The 24,531-nt window shown below is 40.1% G+C and overlaps 1 protein-coding gene across 4 annotated transcripts in view; it reads right to left on the bottom strand.

The window, feature by feature from the left end:
• PAPSS1 (3'-phosphoadenosine 5'-phosphosulfate synthase 1) overlaps positions 1–16,128 on the bottom strand; it is a 51,950-nt gene extending 35,822 nt beyond the window's left edge. For 3 of the 4 annotated variants that reach the window (XR_014228684.1, XR_014228685.1, XM_082316552.1), the window contains exons 1-5: positions 15,937–16,128; positions 8,945–9,059; positions 5,341–5,576; positions 3,852–3,990; positions 1,637–1,755 (exon numbers count right to left, since the gene is read on the bottom strand). Coding sequence is in view for 2 of the 4 variants with exons in the window: in XM_082316552.1 (XP_082172678.1) it covers positions 1,637–1,755; positions 3,852–3,990; positions 5,341–5,576; positions 8,945–9,059; positions 15,937–15,996 (669 nt within the window). In the remaining 2 variants the exon portion in view is untranslated. Of the gene's footprint in view, positions 1–1,636; positions 1,756–3,851; positions 3,991–5,340; positions 5,577–8,944; positions 9,060–11,713; positions 11,764–15,936 lie in introns of those variants that run through there. The other variant, XM_082316553.1, reaches the window with a different exon arrangement.
• Between the last annotated feature and the right edge of the window lie 8,403 nt (positions 16,129–24,531).

The following is a 24,531-nucleotide window of genomic DNA, read 5'->3' as shown; positions in this document are numbered from 1 at the left end:
ATCACTAAGATATCTTGGCATTCATGATGCTGTTGTCTACAAATTTAAAAAAAAAAAAAAAAAAAAAAAAAAAACACACCAGTGGTAAAATGTGCCTTAAGCAAAGGACAGAGCAAAGCTGACTGGGCCAGGAGCCAGCATTCAGCACTGTGTACTAAGCGTACTAACGCAAGACTTTGGGGATCACTATCTTGGCACACGTGGCACTGGTTTCTACAATTATGAAATGTACTGGATTGTTCTTCTGAGCAGGAGGCACAGGGCCTCCCACAATCAGGAACTGCCACCTCCACCACCTAGGTAGGACTCCTACACAGCTCTCCCTTTTTCTTCCAAAAAAAAAATATTCAGATGAGCATTAGGGTAAAAATCTAGAAATCTACTGCGGTTTTCTGCCCTGTCTTATGTCCTGAGAAACCTTGAGCAAGCAGTGATCTAGTAACAGAGTTTTCTTGAAAATTTAGATACAAGAGACTAAATCTCTCCAGACCTGTACTGGCACAGAGGGTTAAAATTAACTCCATGCTGGCTAAAGGATGAGGGCTTTTGCTTGTACCAACTTCAACACTTGGGGGAGCTTTACTCAAGCTACTGTCTACACTCTAAATTTCCAGAATTTCCACCTCACAAAAAAACATGAATAATTGTCTGCTAGAGTATCTAAATTAAAATAATTGTCTGAAATGTCATCCCACTACCCAGTGACTATAGATAAGAATGTAAGGAGACACATTTCTTCTGCATGGAGATTAGCAAATTCTGGGGGTATGGTTTCAAGAGGATAAAGCCATCTCATGGCTGCTTTCACTTTTGGTGAGTTTTGGGTTTGGGTTTTTTTTGTCTGTTTGTTTTGTTTTCTCTGGGTGGTTTGTTGGGGGTTTTTTGTTTGTTTATTTGTGAGGTGTTTTGGGTGCTGGTTGGTTGGTTGGGGGTTTTTTTAGGTCAGGTAATGAGCTGAACTCACTTATCAGAGATCAGGAGGAAGCCTGGAGGCTTCAAAAGGAATGGTGTAGATTGCAGGCATGAATGAGGAAAGAGACCTACCTTTTCAGAAGTTATAAAACATTAACTCAACTGAGTCATATCAAGAAGATCAGCTTCCTGAACCAGTCGTTATAAAATTGCAGGACCACTCTTACTAGTGCAAGAAAAACAGTGGAACCAAGGGAAACCAGACACCACCACAGCAGCCCTTCTTTAAGGCAGCTCAAATTACTGTGTAAGTGCATCCCTGTCTCTTCACATCTGCAGCATATATTAATTTGTAAGCTATAGAGACAGAGTAAAAAAATTCAGACTCTTACAAATGCTAGCAATCAGTTTTAAAGTCAGCATTCATCATTGCTTCTGTAACAACTGAGACAGCCTTATCTCCCTTCCAGTTATCAGTTATGCTAATTAATATAAATTAATTTTCCACTTGTCCAAATCTTATTTCACTTAGAGATCAATGTTGTCGCAATGTTTAGGTTTAAAAAGGAAACACACAATAGGACAAGCTTAAAAGCTAGAATTTAAAGATGTATAAGCCTTTAACTTTTAAAAACTGTCTCTGCTTTTCCCAGCACATACGTTCAGATTGCAGACACAAATGCTTTGAAAAAAGTTAGTAAGATATATCTGCATTTCTGCTCACCCTCTCTTGAAGAAGTTCCACAACTTGTTGTATACAATCATTCACATCACAGGAATCAGTTTTCAGCACAAGCTCTGGGGCTTCTGGTTTTTCATACTCAGAGTCAATCCCAGTAAAACCTACAGAACATAAGACAAAAATCTTAAGCAACATTTTCCAAAAGATCACTTCATTTTAATGTTGTTCACAGACAGTTTGCTACATATAAACCAACACAACAGGCAAGAGCACAGAGTTTTAGCTTCTTTAATACAGGATTTCTTAGGGAAAGCAACAGCTTTTTTCTTTATCAGACCATCTGCTAATTCTACTACATGACTGCATCAAACTTCAGCATTCTGCAGTACACACATAGCACATTTTTGTTGGTGAAGTTACCTGATTTATACCATGAATAAAGAAAGGAGCGCTGGCAGAAGAACGGCGCACATCAACCCATAGTCATCCATCAGCTGTCCTTTCATTATTAGCTATGATTGTTGAGGTTTTTTTGAATACAAAGCCTGATGTTGAACGACCAGTATATATGTAAATTTGCACTCATGCCACCAAGCAGTACTCTGAAGAGTAAGGAATTCCAACACCTATTAAATTAGTTTAGCTAATATACCCATCTTAAGATAGCTGTTAGTGTAATAAAGATGTGTGTGTTTATTATAGTTGTAACTACTGTCACAGACTGTACAACCTACCAGTGACACTTGTTCTGGCCTACTTAGCTAGCAGTCTGCTTTGAAACAGAGGAGATTCTGACTAACCATGCATAAACAAGAAGGAAAAAATCAAGCCCAAAAGCAAAGCATGTAAGCAGTACAAGTCAAATCTGCAGCAGAAATATCAGCTGGGCTACAGAAACTGAACATCTGCATCCTCTACAATTGCAAATACAAACATTAAAAGTCGAGTTTATCACTTCAGACTTAAATACTCTCAAAATTAGTAGCTTAATTCCCCATCTAAGAAAAAGATCAATTGCTGCAATACCCCATGTGATAAAGAAAGGCTGGTATCTGTTCCAAAACCTGTATACTTTATAATTATCTGATTACTGGAAGAGTGGGAACAGGGGGCAAAGAAGGTGTCCCATTACCATTGCCAGAGAAAAAGATAACAGTTGCTGACATTCCTTGTGAACAGGCAAGTTCATTTAATTTTCATCCTTCGTATATCAGACAGGTTATAAGATACAGCCACGGCTACACCCACTTGTAGCTTACACTGTGTACCTCACTACCGCTTCTAGAGTAACACAATTCCATTATGGGGTTTGTAAAATTAACAAAATTTTAAGGAAGCTCCACAGCACAAATAAGCATTCTGTACAGAACTATATCTTTGTATCGTGCCATCTCAAGCCATCTTGCTTTGATTCTAAGCAAACCTTCAGCCTTATTTAATCCTGATCTTCCCATGATGTATTTGGTAGTACTAGAAGTACCAAGCAACCAGTCATGTGGAATGTCTTAGATTTCTTGAATTTTCTATCACTTTTGATTACTGGTGAGTTCATCGTTACAGCATCTGCAACCTCAACCCCTGAAAGTGATTACTTTAAAAACTGCTTTGCTTCTTAATACAGATAAAAAGTGCTATCTTCAGCCTCTGCAAACTATAAGATAACACAGAGCAAAGCAGCACTTGAAACAATACTTGCGATAAGTGATCACATATTTAAGCTTTTTATTGCAGGCTGTACTTAAATGTTGATCTGAGGCTGGGGATAGGAAATCATTTTCATGGGCACTAGCATAGAACCCCAATTTCAAAAGAAAAGTTAGTCTCTTCAGAAGTGTTCTTAATGGTCTTTACAGAAAGATGGTGATCATGCTTTACTTTTTGGAAGAATTTAGTAACTCTTATTAATGCAATTCTTTATAGACTTTAGAGAGAATCAGGCTCTTTTTTAACTAGTCGATGGACAGACAAAGGAGAGAGACTAATCCTCAACCATAAGAGCTTGCAACAGAAACCATGTAATCTGCTCAAGGTTTTTTGACATGAGGATAGCCAGTTTTGCCCTTTTACTGCCCTATGCATTTAACTAGTGAGTTGCACGAGCTGGAAGTCGATTCCAATTTTCTGCTCCATCCTGTCCCCAGTCCGTGCTGCTTTTAAGGGTGGTACACTCACAGACTTGAGCACATCCACTTATGTGGAGTCAAATTACACCAATGCTTCACTTATGTAGAAAGAATGTGACTACATCTAGGTTCACCTTTAATTTCTCCAGCCCTGGCTTTCTTATAGAGTCCTTTAACATCTCGCTGCTCACAAACATGCAATGGAGCATCCACGAATACTTCAAAAAAAGGCAAACTTGCCCCTTCATGAATTCGTCTGGCATTATTACGATCCTGAAACAAAACAGAAAAAAAACCTAGAAGATTGCACCCACATATTTTTATTGTCTTTCTGCTTTCAAAGTTCATTTTAAAGAAGCTGATAGTAAATTGTAAACAAGTTTTCAAAGTTTGAAAAAAGAAACATGATTTGACCAACTGATGCCCTGCAAGCTGCATCAGTTTGGCTAAGGTTCATCACATGGTAAAAGCTGACATGAAGATCTGAGATATTTTACATTAACCTGATTTATTAAAAAAACAAACAAACAAAAAACCCAAAAAACCACACCCAGGCACAGAGTGCAGAATTTTCTATACCTGCCCCTATCTTAGGAGTTACATACCCAACAGTTACGTTTGCCTAGCTCACTGAAGTCAGACGAGATATTACCTGCTGCTCCTGATACGACCACCCTTCTCTCCAGAGCACCAGATTTCTCTACATTCATTAATCTTCCAAGACTTGTAGACTCCAAATATTATTTTATTTGTATGGCTTGCCAAGCATTGAAACAATTGGTGAATTTCATTTAGAGAACAAAAAACTTTCAAAAAATCCGCTAAAACCATCTCTTACTAAATATGGTTATTTTCCCTCATATCTAAAGACTTCTGTTTTACTGCAGGATCTTGAGTTCCCCAAATTATTATCAGAAGAACTGTTTGTACCACTATAACTGAAGAAATAACACCTTCTCATGCTGTGAAACATCTGAGCTACAGCCCCTGTGTCATTCTTCAACATACTTGGTGTTCATACATCCTTTTTGTCTCTCCCATCCATGTTCTCATACACAGACAAAAGAAGTCTTCACAAAACAATGTGAACATGGATTTAGGTTAATTTTCAGTATTATCCAATGTCACGTTGCATACACAGAATGAAATAAAGTAAAAAGAACCATGGGCAATTAAACATTTTTCTCTTAAGCCACTTGGTAAAATATGGCTCACACCATTCATTCACTGAAGGAAAAGTTGCTTTTAAAAACGATTTAACTTAAGTGTATACCTAGTCTTCATATTTATAAAGTACTGGAATCTACACGGATCAAACAAGATCTTTAATTTTAAGACTCTTTCTTGGAGTCCATTTGGGTTTGTTCCTAATATTAGATTAATAATTCTGCCTAATAGACTGAAGGACAGTTCCAGTTATAGGAGGAATGTAAACTTTTTTATATAAGATTAATGTTTCTGAAATTTGAGTAATCATCTCTAGAAAGCACAAATGTCATAAAAAAACAAGCAAGCATTTGATTCTGGCTAAGTTCAGCAAGGAACTCCTATAACTAAAATTCTGAGTGACATTTTGCTTTTTGTATTTTCCCTATACTTTATCTAGAGGGTTTTCACATTTACCTGAGTATAAGGAGAGATGAAACTAGTAATGCACACCAAACCAGCATCTGCAAACAGTTTAGCAACCTCAGCAATACGACGGACGTTTTCTTCTCTATCTTCTGGTGTGAAACCCAGATTCTTATTAAGGCCTTGGCGAATATTGTCACCATCCAATGTGTAGCATGGAATGCCATGGCATACTAAATACTCCTCCAGTGCCATGCTCACTGTAGTCTTCCCAGCACCAGATAGACCTAGAATATTCAATAATAATATAAATACATATCATAAGCATAGAAACAAGTTAGGACAAACTGTAGTACATGTACCACTGCTAGCATGAAAAACCCAAAGTGACAGGCATCAGTAGCAATGCCTTTTGGAGATGCTTACCTGCAATATAAGCCAAGTGCCTTTTACACAGACAATAGGTATAGGGAGAGTAAGGCACAAAGTTAAGTGTGCAATTAGAAGCAGATAAAAGACTTTGGCCTTGAGAGCTGCTGCTGCTGCTTATACAGGTGGTGCACATTCCCCGGTGCTGCTGCTGGCAGTTGCTACTACCTGAGCAAACTAAATTCAGAAACCCAACACAGAGTTAAGATGTTACATTTACATCAGAAGAGGAAGATCTCACACTGAAGTGAATTTCAGTCAACAAAAGAAATGGGATCAGACCAAACCACACTCTGTTCTTACTCCTTGCAGAGTAACAACATTGAATTAGACACCACATACAGAACAAAACTCACTCACTTAAGACTCACACACAGCAGTCATGCTCCACTAACCGGAGTGTGTTAGCAATAAGCAAAGACAATTTTAATATCAAACTTTGGTCCAGTTCAGAATCTTCGGCAACAAACCTTTAAACAATTGACAAGTCTTGCTGGCACTAAAAAGTCTGTTTGCTTTAAGTTGGAAGTGTATTTAAATAATTTTCCAGACCGGATTTCAGGAGTTTATCTGGAGCACATGCTTCAGCTTATACAGAGCAACTGACTCCTAAATGGGACACAAACTCTGATCTTCATAAGACGACATTAATCCTTTGAGTAAGAAAAAAAATTAAGGGTAATGGTAGTCTAAAAAAAAATAAAAATAGCACTAGTGAAGAAAAATGTTTTAATCTTTATTAGTGGTGACTAAGGTTTTTCAGAGAAAGAAGCAAAAAAATCACACAAAACAGCAGTTTGGTATTACTTCTAAGACCTTTACAGCAAAGGATGAGAATCACGCTAACAAACATGTTCTAAGAAAACACAAAGTGCAAAGGAAACCCTGACACCTACAATAGTTTAGGGTAATTTAAAGAAGAGGAGTTATTGCATTGGTTCCTCCTTAACTCAATTTAATATCCAGAAGATGCAGAGCAGTCTACTGAAAACATAAGAATACATGCATTCCAGGACAAGTCCTACGTAAGAACTTAAGCCAACACTTCTCTCTCCAGAAAAGCCCGCACATCCATCTCACAGATTTCAGTACGGTTTGGCTCATACTCAAAACTCCCAAAAAATTGCAGAGTTGTGAATAATGATCTATCATCATCTATAAAAATTATCTGTATTTTCTTGGACAACTCAAGTTTCTTGTGTCAATGCGTACCTGTCTACTTTGAAAAGAACAACAGCTATACATGATGAAGCTGAATGTTATGACTTAGGCCAGAACCAGCTTCCAAAAGTGGAGGTCCTGCTCTGCTGTCCTCCCCTTTCTCCACTCACACCAACCTACCTCTATTATTCCACCACCTCTGGTGCCCGTTAGCCAACTCAGTTTGCTAATCTTCCCTCCCTCCCTATTTTTTTTTTCCTTTTTCTTCTCTCCTCCCTCCCCCCCCCCCTTTTTTTTTTGTGTGTGTGTGGAGGCTGTGTTAAGTTCACTGATGTTTTAGCAAGCTGAATCAGCTCAGGGTCGGGCTCGGCAAGCACTACAGCTTGTGCAAGGCAAGAGAAGGAAAGCAAGGCTGGAAACAGAGCAGTCTTCTTTTGGCAGCAATTAAGTACACCCCCTAGAAAATAAGCATGGCAGTCCAAATTAAGATCTCGGCAACTTCATCATTTACTTCTCACTGATGCAGTCTTTGACTTGCAATTTTTGTCCCCACGCCTAGCTTGCTATACACTCAAATGCTCTAGCTTTTCACACATCATTTGGTCTCCAACGTGTAATGAAATGCAGAAATTAAGGTTATATAATAATTAAAAACAGCTTTTAGGCTGACAAGTCTTTAAAATAACTTACACTCTCAAAATTGCATTTTATTTTACACATGAAAGTAATACTTTGCTTACTTCAGTACCTACAGTCCATTTCACTCCCTAACATTAGTGCTCAAATATCTTCAATAACCTAGCTTCCCCAACACACTCTTCTTAATCCCTTACAGCCTTCCTACTTTTCTGTATTCTACCACCACCCTTCTTCCTCCTGAAAAAAAGTGAAATTGGGCATTAAGATTATATTTGTTTAAAAAGAATGATGACTGGAAAATGTTGCCATGTAGATAGCTGAGAAAACATTTTTATCGTGACCTTTTTCAAAAGGATATTAATGAATTACCAGGAGAAACAGAAAGGCAGCCTACCAGATCATTCAAGCATTGAGAGACAGGCTGCAGCTACATGACAGGAATAGAGAGAGAAAGGGCTCCATTCTTTTACCAAAGAAATACATGACAGCAAGCTACTCTATCAAATCTGTTTGGAATGGCTCCCAGCAATTTGTTATCAACTACCGCTTTACCTTTCACACACGTTCATTAACATCAGGGGAAACAAATTTTACCTAGTGTAGTAAGTTTCTCTAATACTCTGTGAAGATCTTTTGTATTGAAATACAACAGTGCTCTAAATTGTTTACAAATTAATTAAATAACACATTTTGTTATATTTATTTTTTAATTTAGTTTCAACTGAAAAAAACTCCAAAGGAAATATGTTGAAGTTTCCAGGAACTTTGAAAGACAGAACAAAAAAATCCCCTCACAGTTGTGAAACAAAGCTGTCTTCCAGAATTTACTTACCCCCTCTTTTTACAATCAAAACAATTCAGTGAAAAATATGTGGTGCTGATTTCAAAGGTAACTCCCGGTATGCATTGCCTCAACACGCAATTGCTGTCCAAAGGCATAAGTTTATGTTGAAATGTTATTTCAACCCAAGGAGACAAGACCATTCCAAAGAGAAGACACCTTCACAGAAAAGATTCAGAAACATGGACTCTCAAAAAAATATTTAGGTTTCATTTGTTAATAGGTAAAATGGACAGTAAGAAGAGCCAGAGTTGGTTATAACGCAAAAAAAAAAAAACAACCCAAAACCAAACCAAACAAACAAACCAACCACAAAAAAACATACACTCCAAAACTCAACCAGAATTAAGTAGAAGACAGTGCCAAATAAACAACACTCCTAGAGCACTGAACAAAATACATTCTCAAGTTACTATCTGTCCCAGAGCAATTTCTTGCTAGTCTACCCAAAAATAGTAATAAAATTGCATCAAGGTCTTAGATTCTGCAAACATTCAACTTTGCATTAAAAAAAGGAGCTGCAGCTAAGTAGCTTTCCAGGAGAGTAACAAAACCAAAAGGATCCTCAGAAATCTGTTACTGTACCTGTTAACCAGACTGTGCATCCACGAAAACCACTTCTTGTTCCTACCACTTGGCCTCTCTTATTCCTGCTGACATGATGAGCTTGGTAGGTAACATTGGTCGCCCTCTGCATTCCCTGTAAAAGAAGAAGTTGATTAGGTCTTTAACTTCTGAAAAGGTGAGCTGGCAAAGCATACTGAGACTTAATTCACAGGCATAAAGAAAGACTTGGAGACAGGCCAATGGCAGTAAAAACAATACCCAATTCATTAGCTGCAGCACAGATCAAAGAACGCAAAGGAAATTAGAAAAGCCACCCATAGCAAACCACATCCCTTGTGCTTCTTCTGTGAAACTTGGGACTGGCAGGTTAGTCAGCTACTACTTTCAAATACAACTTGTTTAAGAAAAATCAATCATAAAAATAGAGATGAACTGCTAGAGCTGCTAGACTTGACTTCTATTCAAGTCATTTAAATCTAAGAAGATCAAATAGATTCACTCTCTCTCTGAGCTAAAGGTTTCTGTCATAAAACAGCCAAACATTGGCTTATTTTTAACTCTTAAGAGGCCTTTTCCTTGCAAACTATGCATGCCTGGTCCAGCTTTCAGTTCAGCAGACACACCTCCAAACCACTCTGCCTTTACCTAGGATATCGTCAGTCTCCAGAATTGAGACAGTTATCATATATTCTGAGTGTTTAAGGAAAGTACTATTTCTAAGCAACTTATGAAAGAATTTACTTTAAAAGATAGGATTTTTGTAATATAATTTTAATTAAAACAAAGATGGTTACAGACTTTCTTAAAACGATTTTTTCATCATAATAAGCTGCTGTACAAATATCTTAAGTAAGATAACACTACTGTCTAACACATCTCACAATCTAAGGTGAGGGAACCCACAGGAAGATGAGCCTCAGCATTCCCTTAAGCTTTGATGGCATCTAATTATATAAACTTTGTTCATAAAAGATCAAGACCTTAGAGAACCAGACAGACCATGAACAATCAAACAGAAGAGAAGGCTTAAAAAAAAAAAAAAAAAAAAAGAAAAAGTGGGGTAGGAGGGAGTAGTAGTATATGTAATGCTGCTTTGAATTCTCTTGCTTACAAACACATTGCAAGATATTTGCACTATCTTCTCTTTCATCACTGTATCAGTGGTAGCTGGAAAGGAAAGCACTTACGACATTTAATAAAAAAGAAAGAAAAGAGGATATTCATCTATGGAGTACTAGCAGAGAGCTGTTCATAGTTTTAGAGAGAGACACCCCAAAGCAGGGTTAACAGAAAAATGGTATCTACTTATGGCTTCAAGAACTGCTGCTACACCATGCTTCTGTAGAAAAACACTTCAAAAGTTTATCTGTAACTTAATTGGAAGTTACGAATATGTGTGATTGTATGTCCCCACTTCTATACACAGCTGGGCTCATAGTTAATACAAACAGAAACTCAAGGTAGGAACAGATGTTCAGGTTTTCAAATACAACAACTCAGTAATTCAGTGTGACAGTCCAGCATCTAAAATTAGATGAAGACTGAATACCAACCCATAAGAAACCACCACCTGCAAATGGGTTATAAGCATACAAAATGAAGTTATATGTCCTGATCGTGTTATCTTCAAATAATTTATCTCCTAAAACAAAGCTGTTTTGTACACAAAGTCAGTGCAATACGGCTAACTAAAACCAGAAGTCAGAGAGTCAAAAAAATCAAAAAGTCTCTCTTCTCATAGTAGAAACAATTATGCACTACATAAAATTGGAGATCTCAGCAAGCAAATGCATAAATTGTGGAATTAAAAATGACAAAAAAATTTTAGTACGTAGCCTTCAGTTAAAAGAAAGACATACTGTGCATAATGAACGTACATAGCAATTCAAACAGCAACAACCTTTCTCATTAATTCCAGTTGTACTGTATTGTACCAGGCACCGCATAAACAGAAGACAGTCTCAAAGCACAGCTCCCATGCCACTGCCTCTTTTACATTAAAACATAAAAACACACATGCTTTGCTTCTGGCTCCTGGCAACGAGTCTGTTATCAGACTCAAATACTTTAGAGGTCAAATGTCTCATCCAAGGAGACTTCTTCCAGTCTGTATTCAGTAAGTTGCACTAGTTTTCTTTGTTTTCCAGAACTAGCAAAGCAGCAATGAAACTGATCAGGGTATTGCACTAGGCTTACAAAACACATGAAACCCTGAGGAAGCAGGCAAGAGGGATTCTTAAAATGATGAAAAAAACACCACTTTAAAAAAGAAAAAACAAAAAAGCATCAAGTAACAAATTAGCAGAGATGACAAATCACAGCAACGAGAAGGCCAACAGATTGCTAGGGTAGAAGGCACACAAGTGCAACAGAACAGCCAGCAAGCTCAGCGGTGGGACGATAATTCACCTGTGCTTTAGAAGCAGGCATCTAAGACTAAAGGTTAAAGTGCCCAAACAGTCCGCATGCATTCAAAAACACACCCAGCCCCACCTTTTGTTTATGCGCGCATGCACACAAACAAGACAGCTCAGTACTACTCCTGGGCAAAGTAGTAGCAAGATCTTTCTTATCTTCCAAGAGAAAACAGCTTTTTATAGAGGTGCTCTAAAGAGTTAATAATTAAGCAAGTCATTCTCTCTTGCTGCAAAAAAAACCTAGTAATGTTTCCTAATCATGTCCACTTTGCTACTAGATGATTCACTACCACCACTGAGCAACAAAAGCTGAACATCGGATCCTCAACAACGTAAGTTTTTAACTACTATCCCTGATGTATACACTTACTGCAAATATTGATGTGGCACAGAAAAATACTCAGGAGCAGAAATCAGTGGCTCACGTTGGTTGTGCTCTTAAATAATTTAGCCAGTCTTCAAATTCCTATACATAAAATTTGATGAGTATCAACTGATGAAATTAAATGGCCATCCAAAATGATAGCAGAAATAAAGAACAGTCATTTTCTTTTACGCTATATCAAAGCCTCGCTCACCTTGGAGATCCACATTATCGATGTTAAAAGAAATGAAACATAAGAAAATGAGTAACAGAAAAACTCAATGTGATGAGCAAGTACTCTTTAGAAAAGCTATTTTAAACTTCTTAGCCTAATTACATTCACTATAATAGTTGCTACTGAAAGGACACACTGGGTTTTTGTAAAGGGGCTAATGAAAAAAAGGGCATTAATCTCAAAGGTTTATTTATCTGCTTTTTTTATAACCATCAGAAATTTCCTCTCTGACTTGCCCACAAAAATATTTCTTCCACCCCATGTTATACATTAAGTGCTTCTGCGCTACTTATACAAACACTGCATTTTAATATTTTCCCTCCTACTCACCATGTTAAATAGATATAATGCTTCAGTCCACTGTTTCATTATAACAGTAATGTCAGCTGAGAAGGCTGACATATCCTTCCTTTCTTCCCCCCACTATGCTAGTTTTTTTCTCACATGAAAACTGAAGTGCCATAACAGGCTAATATCTTTGTACTGAAGATAAAAAAATCGGAGTAATAAAGTAACAAGCCTTTCACAGATGTGCGTAATAAGATGAGCAAGGAAGGACGACTCCGCAGCTTACCTTTTTTTTTTGGCATAAAGGTAACCTTTTAGCTTTGCAGGTAGTTGACCGGGGAAATGAATGCAGACGTCCAAGAACCATGGGAACAGAAGAAAGAAAGAAGATGGGGACCAAAAGGAAATACTAACTCTATCAATTTGTCTGTGTAAAGACTTGCCGAGATAGACTTGACCCATTTTTTTTTTTTCTTATCTCATTCTTGATGTTTTGCCCAGTTGCAACTATAATTTTTTCTGCCAAAGCCAAAGCTGGCTATCAGTGCCAAACACCTTTGATGTAAGAACTCAGATCAGACATCCAGATGAAGAAGAGCAAACCCAGCTTGCAACACCAAGATCAAAAGACAGCAGAAAGGAAAGATTATTGCTTAATTGTTTCATAATTAACAGACAGATCACTACACTGGCATAAACTGAATTTATTCTTCATTACTTCAAGCAACAATGAAACATTGTGCTTCTACAGTCACTTTACATCGAATTTTAACTTTTCACAAAGCAAGGCCTCTGGGGTAAGAAGTAAAGCTGTCAATGGCAAAACTCCCCAAGCTACAGCACCAACTTGAGACAGCTTTGAGGGTGGAAGCATCAGGAAAGAACTGTGTAAAGAACAGGCACGGTTTTATACAAACCATATATACTCAAGAAGCTATGACTAATTCCATATTCTTCTGCTCTAAGATGACAGCCTTGATTCCCCAAGCTAACAACTCCCATAAGCTAACAACAGCAACACATCCAGCATCACCTCTGAAACGTGGTCTTATCTTTAATGCCTTTCCCATTTCCCAATCACCTCAGATATTTTCTAGGCCATTTGCTAACTTGCTCACCATATGCTTCTTATAAGCCAGGAATACCCCGATAACAACACATTTTTATGACATTTATTCTTCAGCACTGATAACCAAATGATAGGTTTCTTTTTCCCTCCAAACTGCTCTCCTCAATAGCCAAACAGCAACTCCAGCAGACTGAACGTTGCCCGTTTTCTTTGTCTGTATACAAACACAAGCAAGGAGAACAGACATAGTGCCAACATAAAAATTCGACTACCACAGATGCTAAAACAATGGCACTTCACCTGAGAGTCTGTTTGTTCGCATATTTAGATGAAGTTTCAGGGGCTGTTCACCAAAAGATCTGCCAGGAATGCCTTCCAATAGTTACTTTCTCAAATTCTGGTTTGAAAATTTGTACTTCGATTTGGACAATTGTGCTTGAGAAAGAAGGGTAAGCCCAGAAATGATATCTGAACAATAAGATGTTTTACGGTTATTAAAAACCTAACAATTCACCAATCCATATTCTGCTGTAGCCTACAGCATTACATTGTCTCCTGCTTACAACAAAAATTCTTACTTTTATCCTCACAACTGCCCTCCAGAACACAGTTTGCCACAGTGATACTGATACAATAAGGCATCTAAACACCGTTGCATGTAGCACCACCCAATCTGCCAAATGCATGGTCTCCTGCCACATACACAGACTAGCTAATCTTTGCCAGATGTCCTAATGCTGGGTCAGTTTCAAAAATCACAGCAGCAGAAAGCAGACAGAAACTTCTACAGTACTGTGGATACAAGCAACTCAGTGATAACTGTACTACAAGGAGTATATTGTTACCTGCTGCACTAACAGCACGACCAAAAGCAGAGACAGCTTATTCACCAGTGCTGGAGTGGAGTTGTTGGCTGGCATCAGAGAAGAAAGTGTTCCACAAGTCTTCCTACCAAGCTAGTGTAATGGCAGTATTTGTGGCTATGTTGCGTGCTGCTCTGTAACTTGGAGTCTGCTGTGCTCCGAGGTGGGCTTGGCGAGGGGATTGCCACAGACAGAGGTGTGTTTGGAACAGTGCTGGATGCCCAGAGAAAGTCTGGAAGCCAAGGCTCTGCCTACTCTTCCTAGGGGCTGTCGATTCCATTGGGGTATAATAGGTCGCTTTGACTTTGCTCTCAGCTGAACAGATGCAGAGTCAGAAGCTCCAGAACATTTGTCTGTGGAGCGTGTGATTCAGCAGCATTTTTTTTCCTGGTAAAGCTTATTGGGTTATAAAGAGCATTTCAGCTCAGGTCTTCTGAAGAAAAAGGGAGAAGCGGAAGACTTCCTCTGCTTGCCACGTAACATATAGGGGCTGCTAACCTCAACTGAACTCAGCAAACAGTTAACGTCCGTTAACTTTTTTTTAACATAGGATTCCCTGGTTTCAACAAATCCATCTTGGCTTTGCTTCTGACAAATTACATGATGCAGAGTAACTTTTGAATACACTTCGTTACCCCCACCCAGACATGATCTACTTCACTATCTTCATAACATCTGATTTTGCCTTTTCCTCATAGAAATTGGAAGAATGTAACTTACCAATTACTCTCTTAAGTAAACAAGTTTGAACTTGTACACAGCAGAAGGGGCTTGGATGGGCACAACAACTACTGAATGCTTTTTAGTACAATATCAACTTCCCTGTTTTTCAGGCAAGTGTGAGACTCTTTTCTTCTTCTTTAATAGATTTGTCATTTTAATAAGAAAGTTGTGGCCTGTACTACTCACAGCAAGACTTCAAAGACTGTTTTACAGTGTTACTTTCGTAACAAATGTTTTCTGGATCTTATCTCTCATCTGCTTCAGCTCAGCATTGTTTGAAAGAAATCATACTATTTTTTTTTTCCCACTTGTCTTGCATCATCAAAACTATCAAATGTTCTCTGTAAAGGACTGCACTGTATCTTCTAAATAGCTGCATTTTGATCTTCGCTGTAAACCAATCTTCCCCCATCTTTATGAACAAGAATGAAAGCTTTGGTTAGATTTTTTTAAGCCCTGTCTCGACAGTTTTCCACAGAACACCCGCCATACAAAGAACCTCAGTCTTTGGCCAACCTAGGCTTATGAATAGCCACATTGTACATCGCATTCTTCAGTCTTCCTTCTTCCAAAACGCTGGAAGCTGAGGGCTCACGACGGAAGAGGCAGGGGTGAAACCCCCAGACCCCCGCTCCTCTCCGGACGGGCCTCCTGCCCTTCCCCGCAGGCAGCCTCCGCCTTCCCGAGGGCAGCGACGGAAAACCAGCACCCACCGGGGACAGGGCGCAGCCGCCCCCGCGGGGCCGCCCCCGCCGGGCTGCATGGCGACGCTCCCCTCAGGGAGCCCGCGCGGCCGTTCCGGTAACGGTCCCGGCTCGCGGCGGCTCGCAGCACCCCGCGCGCAGCAACCGCCGCCCGCCCGCGCCCTCCGCCCCGCATCCCTTCCCGCCGCGGGCGGGCGGCAGGGCGCGGTGCAGGGAGCCCCCCCCGCCCCGGCTCCCGCTGCCGCCCACTGCCACATCACCACGGAGCTCGGCCGCTTCTTCCTTCCCCCTCCTCTCCCCGCCGCACGCCCCTCTGCCCGCAGGCGCGGCGCTCCCCGCCCGCTCACCCAGCTCGGCACCCTGTTGCTCAGCTTGACTTTCTTGCACTGGCTCTCGGGCAGCTCCATGGCCGCGGGGGCAGCGGGAGGAGGAAGGGAGGAGGAGAAGGCGCCTTCCCCACCGATGCTGGATGCGGATGAAGGCGCTGCCGCCGGGGAGCCGTTCTGTGCGCGCGTCCCCGCCCGCGGCGCAGCCAAAGGTGGTGCAGGGAGGAGCCGCGGCCCGGCGGGAGGGGGGCGGGGGCGCGTCGGAGCCCAGCCGCGCGCCTGCGCCGCGCCGTGACGCGACGCGCGCCAGGGTGGGCGGTGGCAGCGGGAGGCGGCCGCTTCCGCCGCTTCCGGCCCTGCCGCGGCTGGCCCGCCCGCCGGGTCGCGGGTCGGGGCTTCGGCCGCTCCGCGCTGTGACGTTACCCTTGGGCGGCGTTACGGAGCTGTTCTCTCTTGCGTGTGACGCCCTGGATGGCGCAGTCAGCCCCGCGCCTTTGGAGACGAAGGGGACTGCAGCGATGCTGCCCCTGCCGCCAGGATCGCTCGGCTGGCACCAGCTCCCCGGTGGAGGCGGAGGCGAGGCTGTTGCGGCCCTGAGGCCACCAGGAGAAGTCGGGGAAAGGGGTTGTCTCAGCTGTCTGTGAGAGGGGCACGCTAAAGACACAGCCAAAGCAGAGCACTCCTTCCCCTGCCTTTGAAGAACGACGGGGCTTTGCTGCAGAGCTTGCGCTCGGAGGCGACGACGCGCCGAGAAGCAGCAGAGGGGGCACCGGAGGGGATGTAGGCACGAGTGACTTGGAAGGCAAAGGACTGTTTAATTCCCATTAAATCTCCCACCTTACAAGGATTTCCCCAACAAAGCTAATCCTGTGCTGTGTTCTAGGAAATGCCTCTTGCCGTGAATTTAGAACCAGAAGTTCTTGGATTCTTACTTCAGAAAGGAACTGCTTTAGCACTCGGGTGCTAATCTTAAGGTGGAGATGATGCCATACTAACAGGAGTTACATTTGCTGTATAAATATTAGTCCATTTATATTAGTTCAAGAAAGGAATTGCTGTAGCACTTAAGTGCTAATCTTAAGACAGAAATGGTGCTATACTAACATGAGTTGCATTTACTGTAAAAATATTAGCCCGTTTACAATCTGTCTGTACATCGTTTGCTCTCTGACAGTTTAATCAGGAAATAAAAAGGCCCTCTTTGTGGATGAATGTTTACTCCTGCTATATCGGAAAGACATCCTTCCAGAGATACTCAGGTGTTGACTTTAAAGCACGTTTTGAAATTCAGATTAAAAGCTTAAAATTCTTATGCAAGGTAGATGACCTCTCTGAAATCAGGAAAAATAATTAGAAATGCTCTCAGGCAGTTTGAAAGTCAGATAGAATTAATACAACGTAACTAAGAGGTACAACAATTGCAGTTATTTCTTTAGGCTTGATCTGAATGACAAGGTTGTACAGCATGCTGCCCTGCAAGTAACTGTTCTATGGACATTCTGGCCATGACAAACAGCGACAGAGGCAGGGCCTGGATTTTAATTAGGAAAATCTCTCACACAGGGCTCTCCCAAGCATGGAAAGAGAGCCAGCATACTGCCGTGGAACAGTGAGTCGAGGGCTTCCCCCTGTTGACTGTTCAGCTATGTCTAGGGCACGCTTCCTTAACTGCGCTGTGCACAACATTGTTTTACGTGGCTTAGGAGTAATTCTAAACGTTACTTGCAATCACATTCTTTTTAAAATTCTACTGTTGCTGTATTCTAACTGTATTGATATAGATTTGTACTGTTCATTTTGCAGTCTGAGACAACAGTGGGAAGATGGTAGTTTGCAAGAGTTGTAAATTAAATCAAAACACACAGGCAGCCCACTTAACCATGCAAGTGACTTCTTACAGGTACATTTGGCCCACCTGTAATCCTCACACACAGCAAGACACAGTGGATTTTTTTTAAATGGTCTGCACAGGGGTTTTGTGTTGGTCAGCTGTTTGCCAGCAAGGAGTTCCATCTTATCATGGGATTTTTTTCCCACCTAGTTTCCAAAGAAACTGTGTTGGATTCTGATTTGAAAGTTGAGAAAACGAGGCTTTGAGCAGAGGTGAAGTTTTAGGCAACAGCATTTACGGTTTGGAAAATCACAAGAGAAGAAAATGCAGTCGTATTAATCAAGATGTATGCACAATACTGCTCAAACAGACTGAAGGCAGGGAGCTGCTTGATTCCTTCCACAAAATATTGAAAAAAAACTGATGAATGGACCATGTAATAGTGAAATCTGAAGTGTAACTGCAAGTATAGACACTGGTGGCCAGACAGATGACATAATCTTAGAGGTAATAAAGAGACATTTTTCAACAGCAATTCCTAAAACAGATCACCTTTTATAACTACACTAACATTCTAAAATAATGTATACGTACGTATGTGTATATAGTATAGTAAAATATTAACTATATCATAAAGCCATATGTGTAGATGAGGTATATCAGGCAATAACCAACATTTACATATTTTACAGAGGATAACGTCACACACGTAAGTCATATTTCATCAGCTCTTGTCAATGCTGTTTCAGTGAAAATGTAAATATATTTTTGGTGTACATAAGTTTGACATACAAGTCCACCCAGAACTGCCCATGCATTTTTCCCCCTCTAGCATCTTAACCTCATTAAGCTATTAAAAAGGGAGATGAGAAGAGCATTCCTTAAACATAGGAAGCAAAGATACGTTAATTTATACAAAGATTTGGGGAAAATGAACAGGCTATGAATTCTTTGTAAGGTTATGTGTGAGTTCTGCATGGCTATTAAGGGGTAAGTTCCAATTCCACTTTCCTGACATCTTTCATGATGGATTTAGATATCCCAGCCAGGTGTTTTCTGAACTTGAAAAGCAAATTTCTGTGGGAGCCCTTACTGAAATTCAAATCAATAAGCAATCTCTGATGAATTGCTGTTATTTCTTAATCTGCTTCCAACCTGAGATCAAAAACTGTCCTCATGACAGCAGGTGCTCTTGGAACCCTTCTCTATGGAGCTAATGTGCTGGTTGCCTGTGCCCTTACTAAATGTTAACGTCTGGTAAGAGAATGATGGCAGAAATTATATGATGAGCTAAATCTTTGGCTAGTCTGAGCCCCCAAAAAGAAGACCTACTCTACTTCTGGAAGAACCACCAGAATTTAGTATCCTTGAGTTGATTGTGATGCTGAATACTTCTGTCAAAGAGCTACTCTGTTAAATGACCATAATAAATTTGGATTTAACGTTCTTGCAGTTAAAGTCACTGTGTTGGATTCTGATTTGAAGGTTAAGAAAAACAGACTTTGAGCACAGTTTTAGGCAAAACAGCCTACACCCACATAATACCACTGAAGAAGGACTGACAGCCCAGAGCAAATGCTACATATGGAAATGCTGACCAGTGCAACTCACAGGGAAATGCTTTCAGTTCTGCAAAGGGATAATGCCATAGAAAATAATTCTCTACTGAGCTAGCTTCTGCATAGCCAGTTGTTATACTATCTAATACCAGTCAATCCCAGACATATGAAGAGTCCCAATGTCCATTATTTAACATTATCAAACAGAGAGATACATGGTACCATACAGTTTCAGTCTCCAGTAAAATCTAAGCTACCTACCACATTGGGAAAAAGATGAGAAGATTTATCTTAGGTTATATTCCAAAAAAATGTACAAATTTGCAGGGGAAAAAACCCAACTTTTTAAAGGAATATTATTTATTTAATCATAATATTGAAAAGTTATGACGTCTGATATTTCCTTTTTAATATAGTGTTTCATCGGGCAATCTGTCCCAAGATGTCAACTGAAACAACAGAGCGAAATCAAGCTTAGGGTGTTCAAAAATAGACAAGATTATTTTGAGTAGCTTCCAGACATCAATTATAACATAAAAAGAATGTCTGAATTAGACTTGACTACAGACTACAGTCAAAGTATTCTGCTGTTAAAGACTGACCATCTACTTGTATATGACTGATATACAAACCCAGAAATGCCTTACCTATAAATATTATCTTTAAGATGCACGTTCTCTTATTTCTAGGAAGAAAAACAGTATTAATGAAGCATTCTCTAGAATCCACCTACTGTAGTCACTTTCAATAAAATGAGAAGTTAGGGTAGAAATTCCTTTAATACTGGAATTGCTCCTCTGGTAAGCATTCTTGTCATGGCCATGTACAGATGCATCTATTTTTTTTTTTTTCTTGAAAAATATCCACAGCAGTGTAACTCAGGTAGTCATGCAGGCTGTCTGCATTAAGATATCATCTTCCATGTAGATGATGCTGCCTACATAGAAAAGGCTCATCACTGTTCTGTCAGGATTGTTTCCAAACTTTATTTCTCACATAAATCATTCTTCTTTTGAGACCATTCTGGTAAGTGAGAACTTCAGAATGCCTTATAAGCAGATTAAACATTTTGTTCAAGCTCTTCTCAAGTGTTTTTCGACACTGGAAGTAAGACCATGAAGCAATCTCTAAAGGCTCTTAACCATAAATTCCTTATTCAATTCCACCTATTGGAGGTGCTGTTTTTCTTCTGTCACCAGTTTCATGTAGTGGAAAAGATGACTGCCAAAAGCTACTTGATTAACGCAATTAACGTGTGAATATTTCACCTGTCACACAACTTGTGTTTGCAGACAAGATATGCTCCTCTACATACAAAATACATAAATGCAGGAAGTTCTGTTTAACTCCCATATTTGAGAAAGATGGGAATAGATGAGGTATTTCTGGGAACCCATTCTCTGTCTTTAGCAAAAACTTTTAATAAATTCTTTAATATTTGGACTGATGATATGTATGTCCAGCAGAAGAACAATCTGGCCCAGCCGTTCAAAGAAGCCCCAGAAAGATTAGCAGAAATGCTAATGAAAACCCTGGGTGATGAGAATAACATTTGTTTTCCGACATGCTGCTGAATTTCAACTCAGATTTCTTTTCATGTCCCACAATACTGAGGATTAGAGCTCTCTTCCCAGTTATGTTGCCAGTATTCCACCTGCTGAGTTTGCTCTTTAGACAGATAAACTCACTCCATGTGCCATCGGTGTTCAGAATGAAGCGGTCTGGTTTGGCCAGCAGTGAGAGATGATGGTTGGTGGCCAGTCCCAGGTAACACAATGGTGCTATGAGAGGCTGAACAGATGTCATACAAGGTAACAGGATACACAACAACACTGTGTTGTCCAATGGAAGGCTGTCTCTGACAAAGTTCAAGAGAGGTAGACTGAGGGAGGTACTGGCTAGCAAAGAGAGACAGCAAGGGGCAGTGCAGATACTAGAATTCTGGCTTAAAACTCCTGCAGAGTTCACAGGGTGCTCACCTTGTAAAGTGAAATAAAATATGATTTTAACAGTGAAACAAGGAAGCCTTCCAGGTGTAGAGCAAAAGTGCATCGTGCACAGTTTTGAAAAAGTTAACCTTTGTGCTCCATATTTTGCAAAAAATGCACATTTCCTCTAGAATGTTCCGAGTGCTGGCATTTCAACTGCTGTAAAAGCTGTGATGACCACTAGAGGTCATTCAATGAATAAGAAATAATTCATGCTATTGCCTTTCAGTTTGGTAATTCTCTGGTTTAGGGTTTCTTTGTTTTATTTTGTTCTTTGTCATTAACAACATAAAGACTTTACAAGAGAGCTAAGTAATGATTTCTGAAGATAACTGACTATCCGTGTGCTCTATAGGTACACAGTGATGTAGGTAGACCTAGGTGACTGCTGAGATTTTCAGGAGTGCTAGTTAATATGACTGCGAACTAGATATACACCTAGAAACCTGAATACTTTGCTGCGTGCTTCTCTGTGTCTTCACGTAATTAACGCCCTTAAAAAATCTGGTCCTAATTCCAATGTTCAAAGCTTCAAAAATATTTATCTGTATGACAAATGTCTATTTTCCATATAACATTGTTTATTTTAAATTCAGGTACTATACAATTTCACCTTGTTGTATCAGTCTTTGATAGATACAAGGACAGGTGTATTGTTTATTTAAACATCAGGAGCAAGACTGAGAAACTCTAGACAGAGGGATGTCTAGTGAAGTAGAACTAGAGACAGGATAACTCTAAAGGTGATTTTTCTATTCCTATTCAAGTCTTTGTTCAACATTTGAAGAAAGCTACTTTTTTTCCTCTTTTTCTACATCTCTGGATGTGACACTACGTGGAAAAAGAAATCTTGTGGCAATCTTGTAAATAAGCTAAACCTGGTGGGGTCTCTGGGATTAGGAAGGTTATCAGGCGGGAAGACACAGAAGAAAACTGGGAGAAGGATGAGCAGTTACAGCTCCTGTCAGGTAAGCAAAAGATGAAGAAGAGATATGCAACAGTTCTTACCCTAAAGCCAAAGAAGGACCAGCTCTTCTTAGCTATGATCCTAGTAGGAGAGACAAGCTGAGAAAGAAAGTGAATGTGAACTAACACTTTCTTTTCTTAGGGATGAGGACATACAGAGGACTTTCACAACTGTCAACAATCCCAGGACATAACGGCCCTAGGACTGTTTTTGCCAAATCACAACTGTTGAAAGGGAAGTTCCTTCCAAGAGAGTAGATGGTTTTCAACTAAAGTAAATATATTGTACATAAAGATTTCCAAAGCAATTTCTAATGTCACTGTGCTATTGAGTTGCTTTCTCACCAGCTACAAGTATTCTACCACTTTGTTTGCTACTCACTACATACATCATTTAGCTTAATAATAGTTTTTGTCATTAGAACACAAACAAATTTTCTTTAATGAGGAAAGCCCTTTCTCAGAAATATTTGTAATACAATTTCTTCTTCAGTCATTTGATTTGTTGCAAATGGAAAGTGAGCCATTAGAGTGCTTCTCAATAATTTATTGCTCTCAACATGCAAATCCACCTCCTAAGAATAACACGTTTAGGAGAACAATATCTATCTCATCTCAAAAAGATTTTTGGACAGCTAAGTAGGGGGCTGTATCACAAGCACACCCACCTGTTGGAAACAACTGTAGCAGTCTGACTATCTGTTCGCTATGATTAATGGGACGAAATTTAACAAGACCAAATGCCGGATTCTGCACCTAGGACAGAGTAACGCCAGGCACAAGTAGAAACTGGGAGAGGAGTGGCTGGAGAGCAGCCCTGCAGAAAGGGATCTGGGGGAGCTGGCTGGCAGCAGGCTCAACGTGAGTCAGCAGCGTGCCCTGGCAGCCAAGAGGGCAAACCCCGTCCTGGGGTGCATCACACACAACGCAACCAGCCGGTCAAAAGAGGTGATTATCGCGCTGTGTTCAGCATTGCTGCAGCCTCACCTGGAGTCCTGTGTGCGGTTCTGGGCCCCACAATTTAACAAGGATGTGAAGGCCGTTTAATGCATCCAGAGGAAGACAGCAAAGCTGGTGAAAGGGCTGGAAGGCATGTACTGTGAGGAGTGGCTGAGGACCTTGGGCTTGTCTAGTTAGGAGAAAAGGAGGCTGAGGGGTGACCTCATTGCTCTCTACAGCTTCCTGAGGAGGGGAAGTGGAGAGGGAGGTGCTGAGCTCTTCTCCCTGGTGCCCAGTGATAGGACGTGTGGGAATGGTTCAAAGCTGCACCAGGGGAGGTTTAGACTGGACATTAGGAAGCATTTCTTTACCGAGAGGTCAAACACTGGAACAGGCTTCCTAGAAAGAGGGTCGATGCCCCAAGCCTGTCAGTGTTTAACAGGCATTTGGACAATGCCCTCAACAGCGTGCTTTAACTTTTGGTCAGCTCTGAAGTGGTCAGGCAGTTGGACTAGATGGTTGTTGTAGGTCCCTTCCAACTGAAATACTCTACTCTACTCTATTCTATTCTAATGAAACCATGGCACGTTTTGAGAATGTAACTGGTATTTACCCCAGGAATTACTTCTTCTAAAGAAATTTTAAGAAAACTTATTTTAGTTGTCTTTAGCAGTTTTGGCAAATACACAGAATTTCAAGCTCTATTTTTTTCTAAATGGAAATAGCAAGTTCCAAGATAATTCATAAATAGAATGTTGCCCACAACAACTTTAAAAGATGGAAAAAATCATTCTGTATGAAAGCGTTACAAGCTACAAGTGTTGTATACATGGATACTAAAAGATGATCGGTGAGTTACGACAGAATCACTAAACTTTGAAAGGTAGCTTCATAAGAATCACCACTGAAAAAGTACATTAAAGACTTCCAGAAAAGTATGGTTTGCTTGTTAGAAAACAGGACAAGGATCATGAAATGCATACTGGAAGGGAAAAAGTCATTTATACGTTAGACCTCCATTATTTGTTGTTCAGTAGCAGACCTTTCAATGTAAGTTTTGGAGGAATACCCAGAACTATTAAAGTCACATAGATGCTAACCATCCTTGAAAAACGAGTACTTTAAGTAAGTCTGCAAAATTACTACTTGACTTTAAAGATTTTTGGCTTGTAATTCTGTGTTTCAATTTCCCATTCTGTAACATATAAATAATAATTTTTACTGTAGCTACTTAATTTGAGGAAAATGCTTTGAAACTGAAGACTTTTCATACACCCTAAATATTACTATGTCATATGCATTAAATGAAGTTATTCTACCATGGTGGCATTTG

Source organism: Platalea leucorodia, assembly GCF_965183815.1.
Source record: "Platalea leucorodia genome assembly, chromosome: 6".
Lineage (NCBI taxonomy): Eukaryota > Metazoa > Chordata > Aves > Pelecaniformes > Threskiornithidae > Platalea > Platalea leucorodia.
This window is presented reverse-complemented; position numbering and strand designations above follow the sequence as displayed.